A 24,969-nucleotide genomic window follows, 5' to 3' on the forward strand; every position below is an offset into this window, starting at 1 on the left:
TTAAAGTTTCAGTGCCAGAAGAAGAACCAGGCACTTGGACCCATTGAAATTTCCCTATGTAAAACCTTAATGTCCAAGAATATGGAACTGCTTCAATAAAAATTCAGAGTGCTATTCAAGCATAAAAATCAGGCATATGGAAAAAAAAAAAAAATCCAGGCATATGGAGCACAAAGGAAGTGCTCCATATACTATGAGTGATTTCCAGGATTTTTGTTAAGTAAAAACAATGCAAGGTACAAAACAAAGTATAAGTTTCATTTAAGAAAGAGAGAGAAATATGAATAAGTATACATTTTTTTTTAATAACCAAAAACTAATAAAAATGGTCACCTATGGGATAGGAAGAAGATAAAAGCTAGACTTTTCTGATTATACTTCATGTTGTAGTACTGGTTTTGGAATCATGTAAATATTTTACGTAATCAAACAGGTGGGCTTAACCTCAGAAAGAAATCATTTGAAATGATTTTTAAAAAGTAGCTTGACTGTAAATCTCTAGTAGAATTTATATTAATAGCAAGAATTCTTAAATTGTTTTCAGCAAACATTTTCTACAATACTCTCCAAATAACAATAGTAATATGTAAACATATATATAAATATAAATAAGAAACTAATTCACTAATCTCAAGATTTTCACCATAAAAATCAAAGAGCCACAAATACAAAGCTTAAAAAAGTTAAAGGGAAAATCTTATAAGCCTAAACCCTTAATCCTGAAATGCAAATCTGGAAATATTGGTATGAACTCATGGTTTATTTTCTCATTTAAATAATCACACAACAAATTCAGCAAAGTTGCAGAACATAAGATCAACACAAAAATCAAGTTGCATTTTTATACACTAGCAATAAACAATCTGAAAAGGATATTAAGAAACAACTCAGTTTACAACAGCATATAAAAACTGAATTTACAATAGCATAAAATATCACTTAGCAATAAATTTAACCAAGGAGGTACAAGACTTGAAAACTACAAAACATTACGGAAAGAAATTAAAGAAGACTTAAATGAAAGGAAAGAGATGCCATGTTCATGGATCAGAAGACTTAATATTGTTAAAATGTCAATACTACCCAAAGCAATCTACAGACTCAACATAATCTCTATCAACACCCCAAAGGCCTTTTTTGCAGAAATGGAAAAGAACATCCTAAAATTCGTATAGAATTGCAAAGGATTCTGAATAGCCAAAATAATCTTTAAAAAGAACTAAGCTGAAATGCTTAAATTTCCCAATTTCAAAACTTACTACAAAGCTACAGTAACCAAGACAATGTAGTACTAACATAAAGACAGAAATATAGATCAACAGAATAGATTTGAGAGTCCACAACCCATGGATCTATGGTCAACTGATCATCAACAGGAGTACCAAGACCATGCAATGGGAAAAGAATAAGCTCTTCAACAAATGGAAATTGGAAGACCAGACCCTTATCTGGCACCATGTACCAAAATTAACTCTAAATGGATCAGGGACCTAAATATAAGAAACAAGACGATAGGGGCTGGCCCCGTGGCCAAGTGGTTAAGTTCGCACGCTCCGCTGCAGGCGGCCCAGTGTTTCGTCGGTTCGAATCCTGGGTGTGGACATGGCACTGCTCATCAGGCCACGCTGAGGCAGCGTCCCACATGCCACAACTAGAAGGACCCACAACGAAGAACGTACAACTATGTACCGGGGGGCTTTGGGGAGAAAAAGGAAAAAAATAAAATCTTTAAAAAAAAAAAAAAGAAACAAGACGATAAAATACTCAGAAGAAAACATATGGGTAAATCTTCATGACTTTGGATTTGGGAATGCTTTTTCAGATATGACACCAAAAGCACGAGGAGGAAAGATGAAGTAGGTACATTCAACTTCATCAAAATTTAAAACTCTTGTGCATCAAAGTAGACTATCAAGAGAGTGAAAAGACAACCTACAGAATGGGAGAGAGTAGTTCAAGTCATATATCCAATAAGGGTCTAGTATCCAGAATACATACAAAATCCTTCCAACTTAACAACAAAAAGACAAACAACCCAATTTTAAAACAGGCAAAGGACTTGAAAAGACATTTCTCAAAAGAAGGGTGCATAAATGGCCAATACACCCATGAAAAGATGCTCAACATCATTAGTCATTGTGGAAATACAAATCGAAATCACAATGAGATACTACTTCACACCAACTAAGATGGCCATTACCAAAAAGTGGAAAATAACAAGCGTTGGAGAGGATATAGAAAAACTGGAACTCTCATACACTGCTGGTGGGAATGTAAATGGAGCAACCACTGTGGAAAACTGGCAGTTCCTCAGTAAATTAAACATAGAATTACCATATGACCCAGAAATTCCATTCCCAAGTAAATACCCAAGAAAGCTAACAAGCATTCAAACAAAAACTTGTACACAAATGTTCACAGCAAAACTATAAGCAATAGCCAAAAGCTGGAAACAACCCAAACGTCCATCAACTGAATAAACAAAATGTGGTATATCCATACAATGGAATATTATTCAGCCATAAAAGGAAAGAAGTACTGATACATGCAACCAATTGGATGACCTCAAAAACATTATGCTAAGTGAAAGAAGCCAGACACAAAAGGTCACATACTGTATGATTCTATTTATATGAACTGGCCAGAACAAGCAAATCCATAAAGTCAGAAAGCAGATTAGTGCCAGGATCTGGAGGGAGGGAGGAATGCAAAGTGACTGCTTAATGAATACAGCGTTTCCTTTTTGGATGTGAAACAGTTCTGGAACTAGATTGTGGTAATGGGTACATAACACTGTAAATGTACTTAATGCCACTGAATTGTACACTTTAAAATGGTTCAAATGGTCAATTTTATGTTGTGTATATTTTACCACAAAAAGAAAAATCACACACACTAGAGCTGCCCACTAAAAAGGCCTAGAAACAACAACCAGTCCATATCAACAAAGACCTAGACTATGTTCTTTAAATACTATTTTCCACTAAAAAGAATCAGAACCCCTTAGAGAAAGAACTGGTTCCAGAGATAAGGGAGGTGATGTATGAGATGAGCTTGGAAATTTTATTATTCTAGAAAACAGGGTTACCAAAGATTACTGAGGTTATATCAAAGGATACTGGAGCCAACATGAAGGGGCTACCACCGGCTAAAGATAGGATAATTTGAGAATTAAAATGAATAACTGCAATGGATTAAGACATCAAACATATTCAAAGCCAGGAGTTCATATAGATACTAAAAACAAAAAGACAAATCTCACTGGTCACTGGCCACCTCTATCAAATACTAGGAAAAGAATCAAGCTTTTATCCTGCATTTCCTCAGAATAATCACATAATTGATTGAGGTAAAGATGTTCTTTTTTATAGAAAACTCCAGCAAATAAAACAGAAGGAATGATAGAACATCACCACCATTAAATACAATGATCTAGATGGGGGTCAGCAAACATTTTCTATAAAGGACCAGACAGTAAATATTTTAGGCTTTGCAGGCCATACAGCCTCTGTCTTAACTACCCAACTATGCCACTGTAGTGCAAAAGCAGCCACAGACAGTATATAAAGGAACTAGCATGGCTACATTCCAATAAAACTTTATTTACAAAGTAAGTAGTGGATCAGATTTGGCCATGGGCTGTAGTTTGCTGACCCTTGATCTACACAATAATCACCAATGACTGTAATCAGGCTGATGAGAATAAACGTAGCCACCAATCGTTAACTTCACAAAACGAGAGACAGATTGCTAGACATTATTTGCCACCTGATATTATGCAATAGGAAATACTCAGCACCACCTAATAAAGTAATCTGAATAAAAGATCTACAAAAAAAAAAGGGGGGGGGGGGGGCTGGCCCAGTGGCCGAGTGGTTAAGTTCGCACACTCTGCTTCGGTGGCCCAGGGTTTCGCCGGTTCAGATCCTGGGCATGGACATGGCACCGCTGATCAGGCCGTGCTGAGGTGGTGTCCCACACACCACAACTAGAAGGACCCACAACCAAAATATACAAGTATGTACTGGGGGGATTTGGGGAGAAAAAGCAGGAAAAAAAAATCTAACAGTTTCAGGAAATACAGGGGACAGAGGAACATTCCCTCTATTAAATGACCAAAGGATACAGTCAGCATAATCCAGAATGCGGGAAATTCCAAAGGACAAATGATCTGATTTCTTCAATAAATAAATGGCAAGGAAAAGAGGAGGAAAGAAAAATTATCATGGATTGTAAGGAGATTTAAAAACAGCAACCAAATGCAACATATGAACCTTGTTTTGAATCCTAACTCAAATAAACCAATTATTTTAAGGGGAAAAAAGATACAACTGGGAAATGTGAACACTGGATATCTGACGATGTTAAGGAATTTTTTAAATATATAAAAGGAGAATCATGGTGCTGTAATTATGTTTGTTTGTTTTACACATCCTTACAGAGATAAAATATTTCCCCCAAAAAATCATATGCTGTCTGAAATTTGCTACAAAAATATTTGGGGTAGTGGTGAGGTTATAGATGAAACAAGACTGACCATATATGGATTATTATAGAAACTGGAGATGGATACATGGTAGTTCATTACACAATTCTATTTTTATAAAATTGAAAGTTTCTTAATAATTTGTGAATACTTTAAAAATAAACACTCCAAAATGGAAAAAATATTTACCACCTGTCTAGGAATATCAGGTTCCCTAAAAAAAAAAAAAAATTTAATAAAAATTACCCCATTCTATCAGAAGCCAAGTTCAGTACCCATAAAGAGCTAAGTGGAAAGGGAAAGGAAGAAGAGAAGCAGAAAAGGAGAAAGAAGGAAACTGTGACTCATTTTTCCCTTCTCTCACCCTAGTTAGCGACAAGGCTGCTAGCTGCTCCTTTAAAACGTCCTGGCAAGGACAGAGTATTTTACTTTATAAGAAAATGTTTCCCATGAAAATCGTTCTGTCTCAAGCTGAGAAAACTGTCTGATGTTCTTAGAGCCCCCAATAATCTTGCTATTTCAAAGCAAGAAATAAAAAGTTAGGAAAGAAGAAGAAAATTTCCAGGAGGAGGAAAAAAAGCTTCTCCTCCACTTCCTCAAAACTGAGAAAGAGGAATAAAAATGGAAGGGAAAAAAAATACAGTATTCTGCTTAACTCAATCCATAGTTAATAGCCTTAGTAGTTTTGAATGGTTCTAAATAGTTCTCCACATTTTTAGAGAGCACCTCAGACCATTTAACTCTACTGAACAAGACTACAGACATCCAGGTTTGGAGGAAAAAAGATCTTCACGTTCCACCGTAATCTGGTGTGCCCGTTATAGTTAAACATTTAATATCTAACAGTCATGCAAACTAACATGCCACTGCATACAGACTAGCCTGAAAATAGTTTTCAGAAGAAAAATATGCAGTCTATAAAGACTGACTACAGAGACATCAGATATACTTAAAATATACATCTCACATTTAACAAACCAAAATTTTATGGGCATTAGGCCAATATGTGCTGATTATAACTAGTACTCACTGAAAAAGTGCCAGATCCCTAATAGGAACTCTATGCCCTAATAAAACACATTGAAGATGGAATTTCCATTACTTTAAAAACGCATCTGGTGATTTTTCCTCAAACAAATTTAAAAAAAAGAAAAAAGAAAAAAGATTTGTAGGCTCTCCTTATGGCCACCCTAACACACACCTGTAAAAAGAAAAACAAAACAGGATACAGAGAGGTAACAACCTACACCTAAGCCTTTATTACTTTTATTATCACTAATAATAATAGAGGCTAAGATTACTATGCGCAAGACACTGTGCCAAGCACCTTCCATGCATAATTACCTCCTTTAAGCTTTACAATCACCCAGAAAGGTTAGTGGTATTATCACCACTTTCAGACAAAGAAACTGAAGCTATAAAAAGTGATTAACTTGTCTAAGCTCACTATACTTGATCAAAGAGGGGGTTCTGGCCTTATGATGTCAAAAAATGGATATAAATCTACACGGACCTAAAGATAATATCAAATCTCACTCAAAAAGCACTTTAATTTACAGAGTGTTCCCTGAAAACAACTCGTCTGGAATACGGAGTTGACTTATGCAAAGCGAAGGATGTGGACTGTGTGTCAGCTGGTCAATTTACTATCCTTTCTTTCTTCCCTAAACAGGACAGCTTTGTTTCCTTCCTAGTATTACCGCTAAATTGCTGTTTCTAAGGAGTAAAACCCAAATGGGCAGTTCAGTACAATCACAGAGTAGCACAGAATGATCAAAAGAGCAAAGATTAAGGAATCAGAGAGATTGGGGATCTATTCCCAGTTCTGCCCTGTTACCAGTTTTGTATCCTTTACCCTCCAGAAAGGCCTCAGGCTCCTTGTCTGTAAAATGGAGGTATCACCTAGGCCCTGTGGAGTAATGCTCTTTAAATGTTGGCTCCCTTCCCTTCTCTTCTAAAAGAAAAGCAGGGTACAAATACCTAAGGCAGAGCTTCCCAAGTGTGATCCAAGGAATACCAGTCCTTCGAGGGATCCTATAAGCAGCATTTCCTAAACTTCTTTGGCCACGTAATATTTGTTACAGCATAACACTGTTTAGAGTAACTGGTGTAGGCAACACTGACCAAAGGATTTTCACATAGGTTAAAAAACAAAACAACACTTTGCTTCAGATTCTATGATAGCTCTTTTGGGTCTCCAGTGTTCATTTTTGCCCACTATCTAGTTTCTGCCTTCATTCTGTATAGGTGAACTGGCAAATAAGTGCCTTCTGTAGATATGAATACTCCACTTCTTAAATATTACACATCAAGACCCAGACATCCTCTTTTAAGTGTGATCTGAAAAATCCAACTGCATGACCTTTCTGTAAGAATTGGATGACGACATAAGGAAATGGAAAGACATTCCATGTACATGGACTGGAAGAATAAACATAGTTAAAATGTCCGTTCTACCTAAAACAATCTACAGATTCAACGCCATCCCCATCAGAATCCCAATAACATTCTTTACAGAATTAGAACAAAGAATCCTAAAATTCATATGGGGCAACAAAAGACCCCGAATTTCTAAAGGAATCCTGAGAAAAAAGAACAAAATGGGAGGCATCACAATCCCTGACTTCAAAACATACTACAAAGCTACAGTAATCAAAACAGCATGGTACTGGTACAAAAACAGGTGCACAGATCAATGGAACAGAATTGAAAGCCCAGAAATAAAACCACACATCTATGGACAGCTTATCTTCGACAAAGGAGCTGAGGGCATACAATAGAGAAAAGAAAGTCTTTTCAACAAATGGTGCTAGGAAAACTGGAAAGCCACATGTAAAAGAATGAAAACAGACCATTCTTTTTCACCATTCACCAAAATAAACTCAAAAATGGATCAAAGACCTAAAAGTGAGACCTGAAACCATAAGGCTTCTAGAAGAAAACATAGGCAGTACACTCTTTGACATCAGCATTAAAAGGATCTTTTCGGACACCATGCCTTCTCAGAGAAGGGAAACAATAGAAAGAATAAACAAATGGGACTTCATCAGACTAAAGAGCTTCTTCAAGGCAAATGAAAATAGGATTGAAACAAAAAAACAACCCACTAACTGGGAAAAAATATTTGCAAGTCATATATCTGACAAAGGCTTAATATCCATAATATATAAAGAACTCTTGCAACTCAACAACAAAAAATCAAACAACCCAATCAAAAAATGGGCTAGAGACATGAACAGACATTTCTCCAAAGAAAATATACAGATGGCCAATAGGCACATGAAAAGATGCTCATCATCGCTGATCATCAGGGAAATGCAAATCAAAACTACACTAAGATATCACCTTACACCCATAAGAATGACAAAAATATCTAAAACTAATAGTAACAAATGTTGGAGAGGTTGTGGAGAAAAAGGAACCCTCATACACTGCTGGTGGGAATGCAAACTGGTGCAGCCACTATGGAAAACAGTATGGAGATTCCCCAAAAAATTAAAAATAGGACTACCATACGATCCAGCCATCCCACCACTGGGTATTTTTCCAACGAGCTTGAAGTCAGCAATCCCAAAAGTCCTGTGTACCCCAATGTTCACTGCAGCATTATTTACAATAGCCAAGACATGGAAGCAACCTAAGTGCCCATCAACAGATGAATGGATAAAGAAGATATGGTAGATATATCCAATGGAATACTCCTCAGCTGCAACACAGGACAAAATAATTCCATTTGCAATAACATGGACGGACTTTGAGGGAATTATGTTAAGTAAAATAAGCCATCTAGAGAAGGATAATCTGTGTATGACTCCACTCATATGAGGAATTTAAAAATGTGGACTAAGAGAACAGTTTAGAGGATACCAGGGGAAAGGTGGGGTGTGGGGTGGGCACAAAGGGTGAAGTAGTGCACCTACAACATGAATGACAAACATTAATGTACAACTGAAATTTCACAAGATTGTAACCTATCATTAACTCAATTAAAAAAAGAAAAAAAAAAACATGCACAAGGATTCAGCTTCCAGGACATTAATCACAATATTATTTATAACAGCAATTGGAAACAATCTAACATCCACAGACAAGAAAACTGTTAGACAAATCATGGTTTATCCATGCGCTGTCAGAAGTATGTTGTGAAAGACTAATGATCCGATAAAGTGTTCACAACACATGAAAAAGCAGATACAGGAAGGTTCTATTTTTGTTTAAAAAACATACATATATATCCAACTATATGTATATATATTATACGTGGATATAGACATGTACAGTAAATGCAAAAAAAAGCATCTCATCTCCAGATGATGGTATTACAGGGTGATTTTTAAATTTTGTACACTTTTCTGTATCTTTTAGTTTTTCTACAAAGAATGTTCGTTATCTCTGTAAAAAGAAAAAAACCAACTGCATGAAAAACAGGGCTTGTGATTGCAAAGTTAACAGAAAATAGTATTTTTTCACTGGTCTTCTAAGTTAGAGAGTAGAGGAGACAGGGAAGCAAAATTTCATCTATCGGTTTTCATTTACCTCAATTATGAAGTAAACCAAATATTACAAACAAAATGTGTACCTGGCCTGACCCGGAGACAATAAGGCAGAGCAGAGGGTGGGAGCTAGTTATACTGTATCTGAATTTTGTATCATCACAGGATTTTATTGTAATTTGACATTTAAAACACTCATCAACTAGGAAAAGTTCCTCAAAGGCAAAGAAAATTTTCTCCAAGTCAGGAGAACTATAAATCAACCTTTTAAATTAACACTTAACTAACCTTTTAAGTTAAACTAATGCTTAACTACCTTCAAAAAGTACAAAAATACTTCTTAAAAAGAAAAACATGATTATGAACTGATCTATTAAAATTTGGTCTCTATATTTAAGATTCAACGTTTTAAGTTTCTGATTTATTTTTCAACATTCAACATTTATTAAGTGCCAACTAGATAAAGAGGATCTTCATGTGCAAGAATAAGAGAAAGCAACAATGCAAAATATTGAGACAAGTGACCATAGGAAAGTGTAAGGATGCAAGCAGGTAAAGTCTAACACTTGCCTTCAGTCAAGCTATGATGTGTTAACCAGACTCAAAATCGGTGTCTTCAAGTTACCAGAGGTAGCATGACTCCATTTTTGCATATTCATTCATTCTCTTAGGACACTAAAGTACTTAAGAATAAGAGCTCTATATCAAATTACCTAGGTTGGAACCCAGCCTCTGCCATCTGCCAGCTATGAAACCTTTGCAAAGGTTATCTAACCTCTCTAAGGCTCAATTTCCTCAAAGATAATGGGATCTGGCTCATAACTGACCTTGTAATATGAATTTCAACGATTTTTTTTTTTTGAGGAAGATTAGCCGTGAGCTAACTGCTGCCAGTCCTCCTCTTTTCACTGAGGAAGACTGGCCCTGAGCTAACATCCATGCCCATCTTCCTCTACTTTATATGTGGGATGCCTACCACAGCATGGCATGCCAACCGGTGCCATGTCCGCACCTGCCATCCAAACCAGCGAACCCTGGGCCGCCAAAGCGGAATGTGCGCACTTAACCGCTGCGCCAGTGGGACGGCCCCTCAACAATATTTTTTATCCATCTTTTATAGCCACTGTTTCATAGATAGCCTATAGCAATCTTAAAAGCAAGGTATTTCCTTTTAAAATTTTTATTTTAAAAGGATAAAACAACTTAAATTTACTTGTATATGACTGACAATTACTTTCCCCTTTGTAAGTAACATTATAAAAAGTAAAAGTTCCCAAAGCTTACCCTAAGAAATCTTTTTTTTCTTCTCCTTAAAGCCCCCCAGTACATAGTTGTATATTCTAGTTGTAGGTCCTCCCAGTTGTGCTATGTGGGACACTGCCTCAGCATGGATTGATGAACAGTGCTACATGTGCGCCCAGGACCTGAAGCAGTGACACCCCAGGTCAGTAAAGATGAATGCGCGAACTGAACCACTCAGCCACAAGGCCGGCCTCCTAAGAAACCTTAATTAACCAATTTCACAGTTTTCCCATTCTCTTTCCAAATTACAAAGGCCACAGAGTGTAGAAGTTCAGAGAACAAATTCAAAGTATGGCTAAGAAATTTGCTGGCTGTGTAAGGCCCTCTAAGCCTTAGTTTCCTCATTTGTAAATTAAATTTGCCTTACCAGATTGTGGTAAAGATCAAATGAGATAGAAATAAATTGCTTAGTAGAGTGCGATGACACAGTAAGTACTCAAAAATTTTTTTTCTTTTACTTGAAGTCTGGCAGCCTGAGTTCAACATGATGAATATATTCCCTACTAGCTGTTAAGATACAGAATAAATCACTTAAAATACTTTTAACTGAGTTTCTTCATCCATTAAATGGGGATAATATTGCCTCAAAACATTACAAAAGTTAAATGAAATGACAGTGCTTGGCACACAGTAAACACTCAAAGGGTAGCTGAACCTGAATTACTCTAGTTCTAAGATCTGGGCTACCATCAACAGAATCCAGACAAACTAAATACTCAACATAATCACAAACTTTTTTCTAATTAACTTCTTCCTGACCCTCCCTCCAGTGGTCCACAACAGCATTTCTCACCTCTTCCTAAATTTGAGAAAGTTTACAGGCTTTCTCGTGTATATGTGAAAAACAAAAGGATGTTTTTTGTTTTTTGTTTTTTTTTTCACTTGGGCCATAGAGTAAAGCTGCATTTTTAAACAGTATCTTATTCCTAAGTTAATACTGATAGCTGACAAGCTGTACAATTTATACTGATGCCATATACAAGGCAGTGGAGTCAGAGAATCTTCTGCCTCTGGGGATCTTTCTTTTCTAAGCACCCCAGGAATTGGCCCTCCTGTTCCTATTTTAGAAATCATGATACACAATGTTTCTTACTAAGTACTCATTCTCCACTATAGCAGAAATACAATACCAGAACATTTCCTCTATCTTTTGAAAGTGCACAGCTATTCTTTAATTTTCTAGAAACTGACAGGAGGTATATATATATAATATTAAAGTCTCTAAAGTCTCTCAATAAAGGTAACCCTGATGTTCAACTGAATTTAAACAGAATTATGCTTCGCTCCTTAGTAACTCCTCTTGGATTTCAAGAAGGGCATAGCAAACATTTGCTCCTTACAGAGAAAATAAATATCTTCAATGTCTAAGAATCATGCCCTAGATCAGCCAAACATCTCACAATGTACACAATTAGTCACAGAGGCAGATATCATGTTGGTCAGTAGAAACCAAATTATTATTATCCTGACAACAGGATTTCTCAAAACCAAATACGAACAGCCAAATTTTACAGCTATTTAAGAGGCTGGATTATTTAGCAAGAGAATCCACACCATTTACTAATATTTCTCACTCTCTCTTGGAAAGCTCCTGAATTTATATATTAATATGCACTAGTATATCAAACAAATATTATCTTAAAGACACAAAAAGAGGTGCTGTAAAAATTAGTTTTCACAAATCCCCAAAATACAATTATACTTCCAAGTACATGCATGATGAAAGTGCCTGTTCATATTTGAATATCATCTGTTTACTTTATCTCTTGCAGAATAAGCTACTTGGGGAAAATAAAGCAATTTATTTCATTGTTCTAAATCTCTCTTCCATCCTCACCCACTAAAAATAAAATCCTGGATGGCTTGGGGGTATTGTAGTAGCTGGACAGGCTCAATATTTCAAAAGTACTGTGCTTACCAACCAGTGCAACGTAGCATCCAAGTTCTTTCATTAATTCAGCTATCCAGCCCAAGAATTCAGACCACTCAGTGCTAAGCACACAGTATAAGTGTCTGTATTTCTATGTCTCTTTCCTTCCCTTACTATTACTCCATGTTTAAATAAAAACCCGGGTTTAACTTTATAAATTAATTTCTTATATCAAAACTTAAATGTTCCTAAAAACATCAGCGATGGTTTGGTGACCTGGAATCTATATCATGTAACTACCTTGTATAGTATACACGTAACTACCATGACAAATTGCCTTCAACTCAAATATATATTAAGTGACCGAATACAGAAAATACTGTGATCCACACTATAGGAAACACAAAGGTGACTAAAATTCTGGTTTTTTTGCCATACTGGAACTGAAAATTCCCTAGGGAGAGAAAAATCAAGTTAACCAGAATGTAAGGCAGAATATAAGAAGGTGACAGAGCGTGTTGCAGGAGTGACATGCAAGTGAATTTCATGCCTTGAAATAAGGCAGGGAAGACAAAGTGGTTGAGGTGGCATTTGAGACTCTGAAAGCTGGGTGGGTCTTTGAAACAACAAGGGTAAAGAATGTATGACAAATAGTATTTTGACTAATAAAATTCCATTGGGACCAGGACAATCATGGCAATGCTAACATCTAACAAGCATACCAATAAGAATTTCAATATACATTTAACAGTTGGACTAAAATATAGGGAAAAAATCATTAGCTCCTAGAGCAAGCACCTTTCTGAAGAACATAAATCTCTCAACCTCCTTTAATGTGGTATAAAATTTCAAAATAAACTGAAGACATGACTAAAAACAAAACAGAGCAATGAGACAAATTAATGAAGTGCTTTTAAACCACATACACCTTATGTGTGCCTTGAGAATAAATAGACTATATGATAAGACAGACTGACAACAATATTACACGATCACATAATTCCTGGACAAAATTCTAAACCTGTGCTGTCCAATACGACAACCACTAGCGACATGCAGCTACTGAGCACTTAAAAAGTGTGGCTAGTCCAAATGAGGATGTGCTTAAGGGTAAAATACCCACTAGGATGTGAAGATTTAGTACCAAAAAAAGAATATAAAATATCTCATTAGTAAATTTTATATTGATTACATGTAGAAATAATATTTTGGATATACTGGGTTAAATAAAATATTATTAAAATTAAGTTCACCTGTGTCTTTTTATACTTTTTAATGCAGCTCCCAGAAAATTTAAAAATACATACGTGACTCACATTTGTGGCCTGCATTATATTTCTATTGAATAGCTCTGGTTTAAACAAATACTTAATATTCAATATTGTTCAGATTTCTGTACTTGCTTCATCTTGTTGCTTCATGTTACCATGGTAATCACTTGATCATAATGATAGAAAGAAACCTCCCAAACTTCTACGCCTCAGTGTCTAGATACTGAAAAGGTGAGACACGTGCCAAAAATGTGTGTCAGCCTCTTAACTACACTTTGGGAGCAAATGTGGAAAAAAACACCATCTAACAACTTATCCAGATACATTTACCAAGCAGCTAATACTGTGGGCACTGCTGGCTGATGTCATGAGATTATGTTAGATAAGAACTAGTCAGTGATACAAACACATGGGATCCAGGATATAGGAGTGGACCCTGAAGAGCAATGAAAGAAGTCGGGGCATGACAGCTGTACAGCAGGGCCTGGAGAACAACCACACCAGATCCCAGCAGTAGGAGGAGGACTCTAGGAAAAAGGACACTCCAGAAAAAGAATGGAGGGTGGGGGAAATCTAGAGAATGCCTGACAAAATCTGAGGGGAAAAAATCAAAACTATGATAATTGCAAACAGTGCAAGAAAAATAAAATGGCAACAATAAGTATAAAAAAATTAAAAGCAAAGGAAATATGACTGCCACTTTGGAAACAGTTTAACAGTTCCTTGAAATATTAAACAGTTACCAGTGAACTGACCTAGCAATTTCACTCCTAGGTATTCTCAAAAGATCTGAAAATATTATGTCCACACAAAAACTTGTTCACAAATGTACATAGCAGCATTTTTCATACTAATCAAAAAGTAAGTAACAATCCAAATTCCATCAACTGACGAATGGATAAACAAATAGTGGCACTGTCATACAATGGAATATTATTCAGCAACAAAAAGGAATGAAGTACTAATAAATGCTACAACCTGGACGAACTTAGATGATACCATGTGGAGTAAAAGAAGCCAGTCACAAAAGGCCATATACCGTACCATTCCATTTATTTGAAATATCAAGAATAGGCAAAACAATAGAATAGAGAGGAGATTAGAGGTTGCCTAGAGTTGGAAGGAAGGGGAATATGGGGAATGACTACTAATACATACAGGGTTTCTTTTTGGGGTGATAAAAATCTTCTAAAATTAGACTGGATGATGGTTGCAAGACTCTGTAAATATACTAAAAAACACTGAACGGTACAAATTGAATGAATTTTATGGAATGTAAATTGTATCTCAATAAAGCTGTTTTTAAAAGGAAATGTGATCACTGTATACTACTTGCTTCTGCTAAGAATATTTTTAGTGTCTAGATACTGAATATTAATCATTTGAATAATAATTTAAATAAAATGATTTAACTAAAAATAGTGGTATGATTATATTAGCATGATAGCAAAAGGCAGATGGAGATGACAATAAATAATATCTACCATAATGAGAAGACAATAAACAATATCTAAATATAATTTTAAGAAAAAACCAAAAAGTACACTAATTAAAAATATGACAAAAACTAGTGGAAGAAATAGCTGTCATAGTTAAGGTTGCCACTGAGAAACAGAAATGGGGGGGGCAGATGATTGGCTTCCATAATAAGACTTTCTGCACTATCTGATTTGTTTAAATCATATGAATGTATTACTTTATAAAAATAAAAAATATTTTTTTAAACAAGACTAAGGAGTTCTTAGTTTAGGAGCAGAATGAAACCGTGCGCTCTTAAAGAGGTAAAAGGCACAGGCTTCACTGACATTGACGCACTCTGCGCCTCTGATCTCTCAAGAGAACAGGTTGTCTCATCTGAGATGTTAGAAAAATGGAAAGTTAAAGGAAAAACATAAATTATCCTTTGTCTTACTCTCTACCATGAAATAAACAACTATTTCCAGCAAGAAACAGATAACATCTACTTGACACTCTAGATCATTTCTCAAATACACAATCGTAAATATTTTAAATGTGCTACTAAGTGTTCACTGGTTATGACTATTAGCATTTTACCTCTTATTACCAAGAGAAGTACTCTCTCATCTTTGTTCTTATTCCCCATCTAACTCATATTCTCAAAAATAAGAGTTTAGTAATCTACTAGGATGAAAAACAATAGCCACTTTTCTAGAGTAATTGATTTAAATTTTGTTTTAATCCTAATACTCTTATGCTAAAGCCAGTGTTAATTTAGCTATGTATACATAAAATATAATTCCCCAGTAGAAATAACCTATAACGAGTCAGAATATTTATCGAAGGATACATAAGAAATTGGAATGCTGGCTGCCTCCAGGAAAGGGAACTGGTAGTTAAAGGGCAGGAGCAGGAGGAAGACATCACCCTTTAAATTTTGAAACATGAGTAAATTCCATTTTTTAAAGCAAAATATGTAAATAAGATAACCATATAATTGTCTAGCATACAGCATCCAATTAATATTATTGTGATTACTATATATTATGCAAATATGATAAACATATATACATATAATTATATATTATTACTGAAACCCTACCAACTCAAAGCTTCCCCCTTCCCTTCAGAGTTCAAATAATGTGTAGAGTGTGAAAGCTCTGAAATTCCAATAGGACAGCAAATGCACCCCCAATACTGTCAGTCTGATGCCAGGCATAACTCCAGCACCTCCAACTCTTCGGGTGCTGCCTCTATAAACTCCGAAGTCTAGGAGTAGCAAGCAATTTGACTCAGCTCAACAACTTCAACACAAGTCATGAAAAAAGTGGCTAATCAATTAAAAAGAATTAACTGATTTCATGGAATAAGGGGAAGTAGAGGGAGTCACATTTTTAAAAGATAAGTTAGCCTTCCTTGGAAAGAAATCTGTAACACCAATCTTTTTAGCTTTATTAGCCATTAAAGCCTCTAAGAATTTCTTAGACCTAATTCCTTCTAATATAACTTTGCTTCTTTTCAAAGTAAGAAATTGCCTCAGTTTTTTAATGACTTTGTTTCCTACGCAGCTATTGCTAATTCTTTCTAAACGCTCCATAAATTTTTAAAAACATCTCTCAATACTATTTACATATGCTCAAATGTATCAGATAATCTATCAGTTCTTTTTTTTCCTTTTTATTTTTTGTCCTTGAGAACCTCTCTCTGCCCTTGTCTCCTGCCCCAATCTGGACCAGCTGTCCTACTGTAATCTTTCACTGCTCTCCCACATTGAAGTTCATGTTTCCTGAATTCTGTATCTTTTTATTTCTTAATTTACTCTATTGAACTCCAAAGAGAAAAAAGTACTTTGCCACGATCGTGCTTTTTCTTCAGATCAATGATTAAGATACCCACCTTTTCAATTCTCATTACCTAGGCCATAAGCGTATTTGGTAAAGTTACTGCCTAATAACTAATCATAACTCATAAGAAAACTTAAATGATTCCATGCAGTGCCTTCTAAGCACTCCACAAATAGAAGATATGGGCAGGTCAAAATCCAAACAGCAACTCCACATAATACCACAGAAGAGAAAAATACTACTACAAACCTTAAATCAGATAAAATGCTGTTGCTGAGTAATAAATGTAGACTGACAACAGAAGAAAGAGTTGGAAACAATACTCTGGGCAAGCCTACTAAAGCCTTTAGTACCTTTATCCCTATCACTGAAATCCAACTAGAGCTGATCAACCAAAAGAGATGATCCAGTTCTCTTCCTCATCACTTCAGTGACCAACAAATTAGAGAATGTCTGATGTAGTGAGAAGTTCTTACAGACCTCCAGCTATCTAGAAGAGACTTTCCTGCCTCCTGCCCTTTTAAAAAAGAGTGAAGTTAGTATAATTTAACCTTTTCTAGGTCAACATGTTGAACAATTATCAGAGTGATTTCTCCTGGAGTTGTGTAAACCTATACCAAGTAATTTCAACGTGCTTGTTTTCCTGAAGTGTCTGTCTATTCTTTTTAGTAGGTGTCATGCTTAATACCAGTATCCACTCATTCCCTTCTAATATGCAATTTTTAAAAACCACACAACTGAATACGTGCTAAAAAGTAATAAAGAACTCTTAAATGAAAGCCTAAAAGTCCATCTACGAACAAAGTGTATACACCATTTGTCTGGGCCTTTCAGCTGCTTGGGAGCCTCTTTGGTTTACTTCTTGTCAAATACCAACCAACTCTAAAAAGATGATGTTCCAGATAACCCAATTCCACATTGATGCATAGCTGTTATTCTTCAGAAATAAAATTTTAAAAACCTGAAGGCTCACAGACCCAGATCTAACCCATGTTCAATAGATACTTGACTAATTGGTTGTGCATATATAATCAGAAAAAAAACCCAGAAGTTTGCTGTCAAATATTAAAAGGTGGAATAGAACACTTAGAACATTTCACAACCTATATGAAGAGGTGGAAAGAAATAATAATCCTTAACAATGGATAATCTGAAGAATCACTATTATTACCTGGAAATATAAGCACACAAGATTTACTTATGAACAATCAGTACTTTTCAATAAAAACCAGTGCTCTGACTGAACAGTAAACAAAAAAATAATATCATATACTACTTCTTTTTTTGTGTGTTGTCATAAGCCTTAATATTTCATTTTCAATGTTCATCTTAAGATGTTTTCCCTGAAATCTTAAAGGAATTGAGGATTCTTTCCAATATAACTAAGTATTTAAGTACTGTATTCGCTAATAAGCCTGTCTGAAACTAATTTCAAAAGCAGTACTAATCATGAAAGTCTTACACAGTCTCTCCTAAATTAGCAATGAAAGACCATCCTAAAAACAAAAGGCACTTTAGCTTATCTCTGGAATCCAAGTGTTAAGGGAACAGCAATCCATTCTTTGTACAATAAAGAGCAAGGGCTCTAGAATCAGTATGCCTGAGTGTAAATTCTAGCAGAGCAACTTTCTGGCCAGGTAATCTTGGACAAGTTGCTTTACCTCTCTAAATTTCATTTACCTCACCTATAAAGTGGGCATAATAGTACTAGCTACTTTGTAGTTACTGTAATGATTGAAATGAGATATTGCATGCAAAGAATTTGGCAGAGTGCTCAGTACATAGTAAACATTCAATAAGCATATCACGTCAATCATATTTTTATTCACCGCCACTTTCTATCAAAGCAACTTATTTATTTTTAGCTTCCTAAACCAAGGATTTCGACATGTTATAATCAATGGTAATGAAAAGATGAAGTCCTAATGTTACTGCTTTGCACCAGTATTACTAATATTTTTTTTAAATGCCTCCCTCTATCTACCACCTCTCTTAATGGCATGCTTATTCAATCCTAGACTTGTAAGTTCATTTAAATACCACCTTGTAAAAAACAATTTTCTAAAAAGTAGTTCCACCTTTGTCAGAAATGTTTACTTTTTATTACTAGATTGATCTGAAAGAATCAAAAAATAATCAACTCCAGACTGTGCTAATAGGGCAACATTTTAAAAGTTAGTATTTATGCCGTTGTTGGCGACAGTACCCTGGAGACAAAATGAAAAGGTGATTTGACAGAATTATTTTCAAAAAAAACAATACATGATTGCTTCAATCTCATCAAAACAAAATGCTTTTAAGAAAACTATTCAATACAAAGATATAAGATTCAACCATTTACAAAATCTTAACTTGCATACCCTTTGAAAGTAGAGCTTTTCTCCCCAAAACATAAGCAAAAGTGGGAAGGGAGATTGTAAACTAAAATTCCCTATCTACAAAATTCTGTCTTTACATCTTGTACCAGACCAAATACATTACAGACACAAGTATATACTGAAACAATTTACTGAATGTCCATTATGTCCTGAGCATTAACTCACTTTTTAAAAACTAGAATGAAAACTCAGTAATAAATAGAATAGAATAAATATCCCTTTATTTTATCAATTTAATGGTAGGAAACTTTTGGGAAAATGATTAAATCCTTCTCCTTTACTGTCAGTGTTTCCTTGCTGTTCTATTCACACAGGGCTTTATATAAACACATAATTTTACATCACATTCAATCAATTTCAAAGACAATTTATATAACCAAGGAAGAGTTGTACAACCCAAGATAGGAGCAAAGATTGCAATCTCTATTTTAAAACCAATGAACCAGGAAACAACTTCTATCCTTGAAACCGTACACGATTCCCTTCCCACAACACTCCCCCCGCCAAATGCTAGAAAATGATGCTAAACATTCCAACAAATTCATTTCCTCATGGTGATTATGCTCTTAGTAGAACAATATCTGGGAAATCAGGTTGGTCCTGTTAGTACCAGCATATACTCCCAACACACCCACTTGCTCTGGCCCCCTATTCTCCATTTAAGGGTGGAGCATCACAAGAGACACTACAGTCTCACAGCCTGCCCATCCCCATCCCAGTCTCACAATCCCATGAGTCTTATTGAAAAGTAGAGAACTGTGGCACCAGGGTCAGCACATGCATGTTTCACAGCCTATACCTAAAGAGCACACAAAAATAGAGCTCCTCAGTCTCAGAATCTGCTGCTGACCCTTAAAAAACTCTGGCTTCCTAGCCTTGCTGTTTCTCCAAAACAGTATCTCATACATGCAACTTAAGCCCAAATAAGAGGCAGAGAAGACAGGGTGCAAGTACTGATTTTCAGTTGAACTATGCCAGTGAAATGAGAAGACGTCACCTCATTTTCTAAATGCAATTCCCAATCAGCATAAATTGATTTGTGAATCTCTGGGTTCCCTTCAAGTTATTTCCTAGTGCCTGTGCCTTATGGTCATTTTACAGTTAGCATTCTACAGGTATAAACAACAAGAGAGCATGCAATACTTCTATGAAGGTCTTAGTGTGTTAACAACTCTGGAAAGGTCTGGTTGGGAAAGGAATGAAAACAACGAAAATAAGGTTCTGGTTTTCACACTCACACATGAGCTCTCTTCCACATAACATGGATAATCTAGAAATTAGCTAAATTCTTTTTTTTTTTTAAGATTTTATTTTTCCTTTTTCTTCCCAAAGCCCCCTGGTACATAGTTGTGCATTTTTAGTTGTGGGTCCTTCTAGTTGTGGCATGTGGGATGCCTCCTCAGCATAGCCTGACGAGCGGTGCCATGTCCCCACCCAGGATTCGAACTGGCAAAACCCTGGGCCACCAAAGCACAGCGCACGAACTTAACCATTCAGCCACAGGGCCGGGCCCTAGAAATTGGCTAAATTCTAATATCCTAGTTTTTAGACGTCATGATGAGATTAAAGTCCCCTGGGAACAGAAGAACTCTAAGTTGCCACCTACTCTTTGGTTTTAACTTCCATACAACTACTGCACAAAAATATGCAACCAGTATTAATTATTCTCTCTTCATTAAAAAAAACTTTGATCGAGAAAGGTTTTCTATGAGGAAATAAGTGATACTCACTGACTTATTTTCCTCTTTCCAAAACATATATTTAAGCATTAAACCTAGGCAATTAACTAAATTTTCGCCAACAGCATACCAAAAAGATTACTAATATTTTAACCCAAATCACCACAGACAGTCCCTTATTTTTTGTATTTTGAGTAAAACATCACATGATTCTTTAGCAGGAACTGCATGGCTATTAACTCTTACTTAATAACACTTGAATCCGGATGTGGACAAAAAAGAAACATTGGTTCCACCATAGGAAACAAACAGAAATATTTCACATATACTGATTTAAACTTGAGATGAATGCTTAACTCAACAAAAAAGGCAAAAAATAATTCTGATAAAATCAACTTTTAATTTCTGCTAGAGCTTTCAGAAACCAAGTGAAGGCTGCTATTATTATCATTACCATTATTTTAAACAAAAGGTTTACCTAAAAATAATCATTATTTACGAAAAATAAATTTTAAGCACGTACCAAAATTAAAGGCAATATAAAATATCCAAAATTTTTAAGTCACAGTTTAGTCCAAAAAATATTTTCATATAAATTACCATTGAACTATTATAACTAGGTTTCAAATGTGAGGCTTTTGAATCTACGTAAAAAATTACTTTCTTTTTTAAGACTTTAATGGAAAGCATGTAAATAAAAACCCTTAGTTTACTTCTCCCAAAAATAAATCTGACATTTTTAGGTGTAGAAAAATTAGAAACTGTGCAATTAATAGACTGAAAAGTTAAATATCATTGCCAGTAAGCAAGAGCTGCCCGCTGAATTTCAAGGGAACCTATTGTACATTAAATTTTTAAAAACTGAACTCATCTACCCTCTCATCTCAGCACTTTCTCAACTTTCCCATTACAATCAACAATATAACTCGGCGGTCAAGTCTTCCAGACCAATAACATCAGAATTTATTTTTAACTCCTGACTCCTTCCCAAATATTCCCCTTCAATCCAAACCTAAGTCCTGCCAGTTCTTCATTCACACACTCTCTCAAAATGTGTTCTTTTCATCCCATTTTCACATTTTACTTTATATTTGCTCATGACTCACAACATACCCTACTATCTCCCCAAAAGGGCTCGAACGTCTCCATTCTAATCCATCAACCCAGCTATCCAAATAATCTTCAAATATCTTGCTCAGCAACCTACAGTAAATTCCAACCTCTCTTCAACCTCAATCAAACTCATAGGCCCCCTCTGCTCTCCAGTAACATTAACACATTTCTCAAATTCCATCTTCTTATTTCCCTATTCAGGCCCCTTTAATTCAGATTTACCAACTTGCTTGGTAAACACGAAAACCATCTACCTGTCAGACAAAAATCACCATCTCTGTGCCTCTGTTCATTCCTTTCATCAAGAATCCTTTATGCTTCTCTATCAATTCAAGTTACTGCCTCCTTTAACACCTGTCTTAAAACATACTTCCCCTCCAGCCCATCTGCCTCATCCCTTTATTCTTTGTCCCTCTGAACAAAGCATTCTATCTGTATTTATAATCTTGCAGTCACCATGCTATTGTGTTCCTATTTTGTCCCATAACCTACGTCTGTAACTAAATGATAAGCTTTTGAGACCAAGGACAATAATTTCTTAGGTGTCTCTGTTTTGAAGAGGGGTCCCTTAGAACACTAGCACTCTAACAAATGCTTAACAATTCTCCTTTCTTTTAAAATGTCCTTAAAGTCAAGGTTGTCAAAAACACATAATTAGCACTGAATTCCAACTTTTTAAATGTTATGTAGACCTATATGCTAATAGAAAATCAAACATTTTAATCTACACACTTTACAGGAGTTACCCCATCCTCAGTCAACATTCACACTATCGAGAATTAAGGCGTCATTTTCAAAGAAAATCATGGAAACAAAATGAAAAGTCCAAAATTTAACATTATAAGCTATTCTATTTGGTGCTCTGAAACAGATCTAACAAATTAATTACCTAAAATTGACTTTGAGTGGTTTTTAAACTATATTACCAAGAAGAAAAACACACAAACACTCCAGTGCCACAAGAGGCTCTTAAGTAGCTATTATAAGATTTGCTTCATCATAGCTGAAAATTACCCCTGAATTTTAAAATATTCCTTTCAAATGACCCCATGAAGTGCTTAGAAAGCTTGACCCTTCTCTGAAAGACGCATCGTCAGCTTCTCTCTTCACATACTCTGCATTCTGTACCAGCTAGTCACCAAAAAAAATTAACTTTCAAAAATAATCTCCCATTCAGCTATTACCTTAGATTACCCTGTTTCAAGCAAGTTCCAAAAGCCAACATGAATTGAAATCCTAAATTCAGTTAAAAGTGATCATTTACGTTGCTTAAGGATATAATCAATCTCATACAACAGCATATACTTTTTTTTAATCTCAGTTGTTCACTTCTCTTTCTCCTAGACAACAAAATAGTCTCCTTTGCCCTCATCATGCCCCTTTCTCAAGGAATAAGAAAACAATATATTTTTGTCAAATTCTGGAAGCATGTTTAAATAAGCTAAATTAAATATCACATAAACATATCCACAAAGATACATTAGAATATCGGATACTTAGTATACTAAACATCTCAAGAACACAGACTTTTCAGCACAAATCTGGGACAAGAATACAGTCTAGCAACAACCCTGAACACAGCCCAAACATCCCTATTATATCCAGGACCACAGTCTTCTGCAAAACCCATGCCGGAAAGGTCTAAATCCATATTCTTCTAACTAAATCCACTGTTTTATCTAAATATGACAAGAAACCAACACAAGAGAATTTTAAATAGTCCTAAGAAGGGACTCCCGAATTCTCTATCATTTAACAAGTACTGAATGCAATGGCACCCCAAAATTGAACTTAAATGACGAAATCAGTGACAATTAACATTTCTACTTAGAATTTGGCAACATGACAATACAAACCTCAATCAGAACTTGGACCTAGTTCCAAGTTACCTTTTGATTAAACATAAATTATATACTAGTAGATCGGTAGTGTCAAAACAGGACGGTTAAGAGAGAACATATTAAACTACTTATCCAATTTAAACCAATGCGTGCAGACATACTCCCGCTACGGGGCACCTATCAGCTCCCACCCGCCCCTTCTAAGGCAGGAATCAATGCTCGCCTCCAAACGTCAATGCTGGTTACTGAGCAAGTTCATCTCCGGATAGAGAACAAATACTTTCAAGAGTCACACAAGCAAGAAAGAAATGTTAGGAGCCTGTGACATTAAGGCTCTCTAATCAGTGTACAAAACTATGATAAGCCCAGAGACCTGAGCTAACTAAAATATCCCTCATTCCAAAAGACACAGACTCTGCCAATGCACATAATGGTTTATGAATCTTGTCCTTCTCTTCATGCAGAACGAGCAAGTAAACACTTTCATCACTATTTTAACATGGAAATACTCAAGCACTCAACAAAGCTGACTACCAAGAGCAAGAAAAGTATAAGAAGTGTTTCAAATCAAATCATCCGAGTAAAAATCATATTCTCTCCACCCAAGGTTAATGAGACCGCGGGAGGGGGGTATGGGAGGAGAACAGAGGGAGCTGCCTCATCCTTGACTGAAGACAGGTTTTTGCCCTTTTCCATTACCTCTGACGGTTTCTATCAGGAGAGTTAAGATTTTAAGATCCTGGTATGTCAAGGTTTCTTATTTTAAGGGTGAGGTGAAGAAGGGGTATAAAATAAAATCAATACTCACTGCTAACTTTCATGCTGCCAAAAGCTGAAGGCTGCTGCACTGGCTTGCAGCTCTCCGCAAAGGAGGTGGTTCTGGGCCGCCCTGACATGATCACTCTCTTCCCGAATCACCTTCTTTTCCTTCCTTCCTCCTTTTCTTCCTTTTGTTTTGTGTTGGGGTGTTAGGTTAATGATAAATGCAGCATTAAGTTCTCCCACAAGAAAAAGAAAAAGACTTCGTCCGCTTGGCTTTTCACTCCTTTTGTATAGCTATAAAAAAACGAGCGATGTATTTCTCCTTCAAGACAGATCAGTACGGATACGGAACATACAGATGATTTGGGGCTGGGAAAAAAAATACAATTCTTTCCCCTCCCTTTCCTTGGAGGGGAGAAAAGGGGGTAGGGAACCCTAAAAAAAAAAAAAAAAATCACGTGAAACGGGGACA

At 35.7% G+C, this 24,969-nt stretch overlaps 1 protein-coding gene across 4 annotated transcripts in view; it reads right to left on the minus strand.

Moving 5' to 3' along the window:
* Positions 1-24,674, minus strand: part of GSK3B (glycogen synthase kinase 3 beta) — a 205,978-nt gene extending 181,304 nt beyond the window's left edge. For all 4 annotated transcript variants that reach the window (XM_046659775.1, XM_046659773.1, XM_046659774.1 and 1 more), the window contains exon 1: positions 24,544-24,674. In XM_046659775.1, coding sequence (XP_046515731.1) covers positions 24,544-24,631 — 88 coding nt within the window. In that variant the 5' untranslated portion in view covers positions 24,632-24,674. The remainder of the gene's footprint in view (positions 1-24,543) is intronic.
* Between the last annotated feature and the right edge of the window lie 295 nt (positions 24,675-24,969).

This window comes from Equus quagga, chromosome 4 (genome assembly GCF_021613505.1).
Source record: "Equus quagga isolate Etosha38 chromosome 4, UCLA_HA_Equagga_1.0, whole genome shotgun sequence".
Classification (NCBI taxonomy): Eukaryota; Metazoa; Chordata; class Mammalia; order Perissodactyla; family Equidae; genus Equus; species Equus quagga.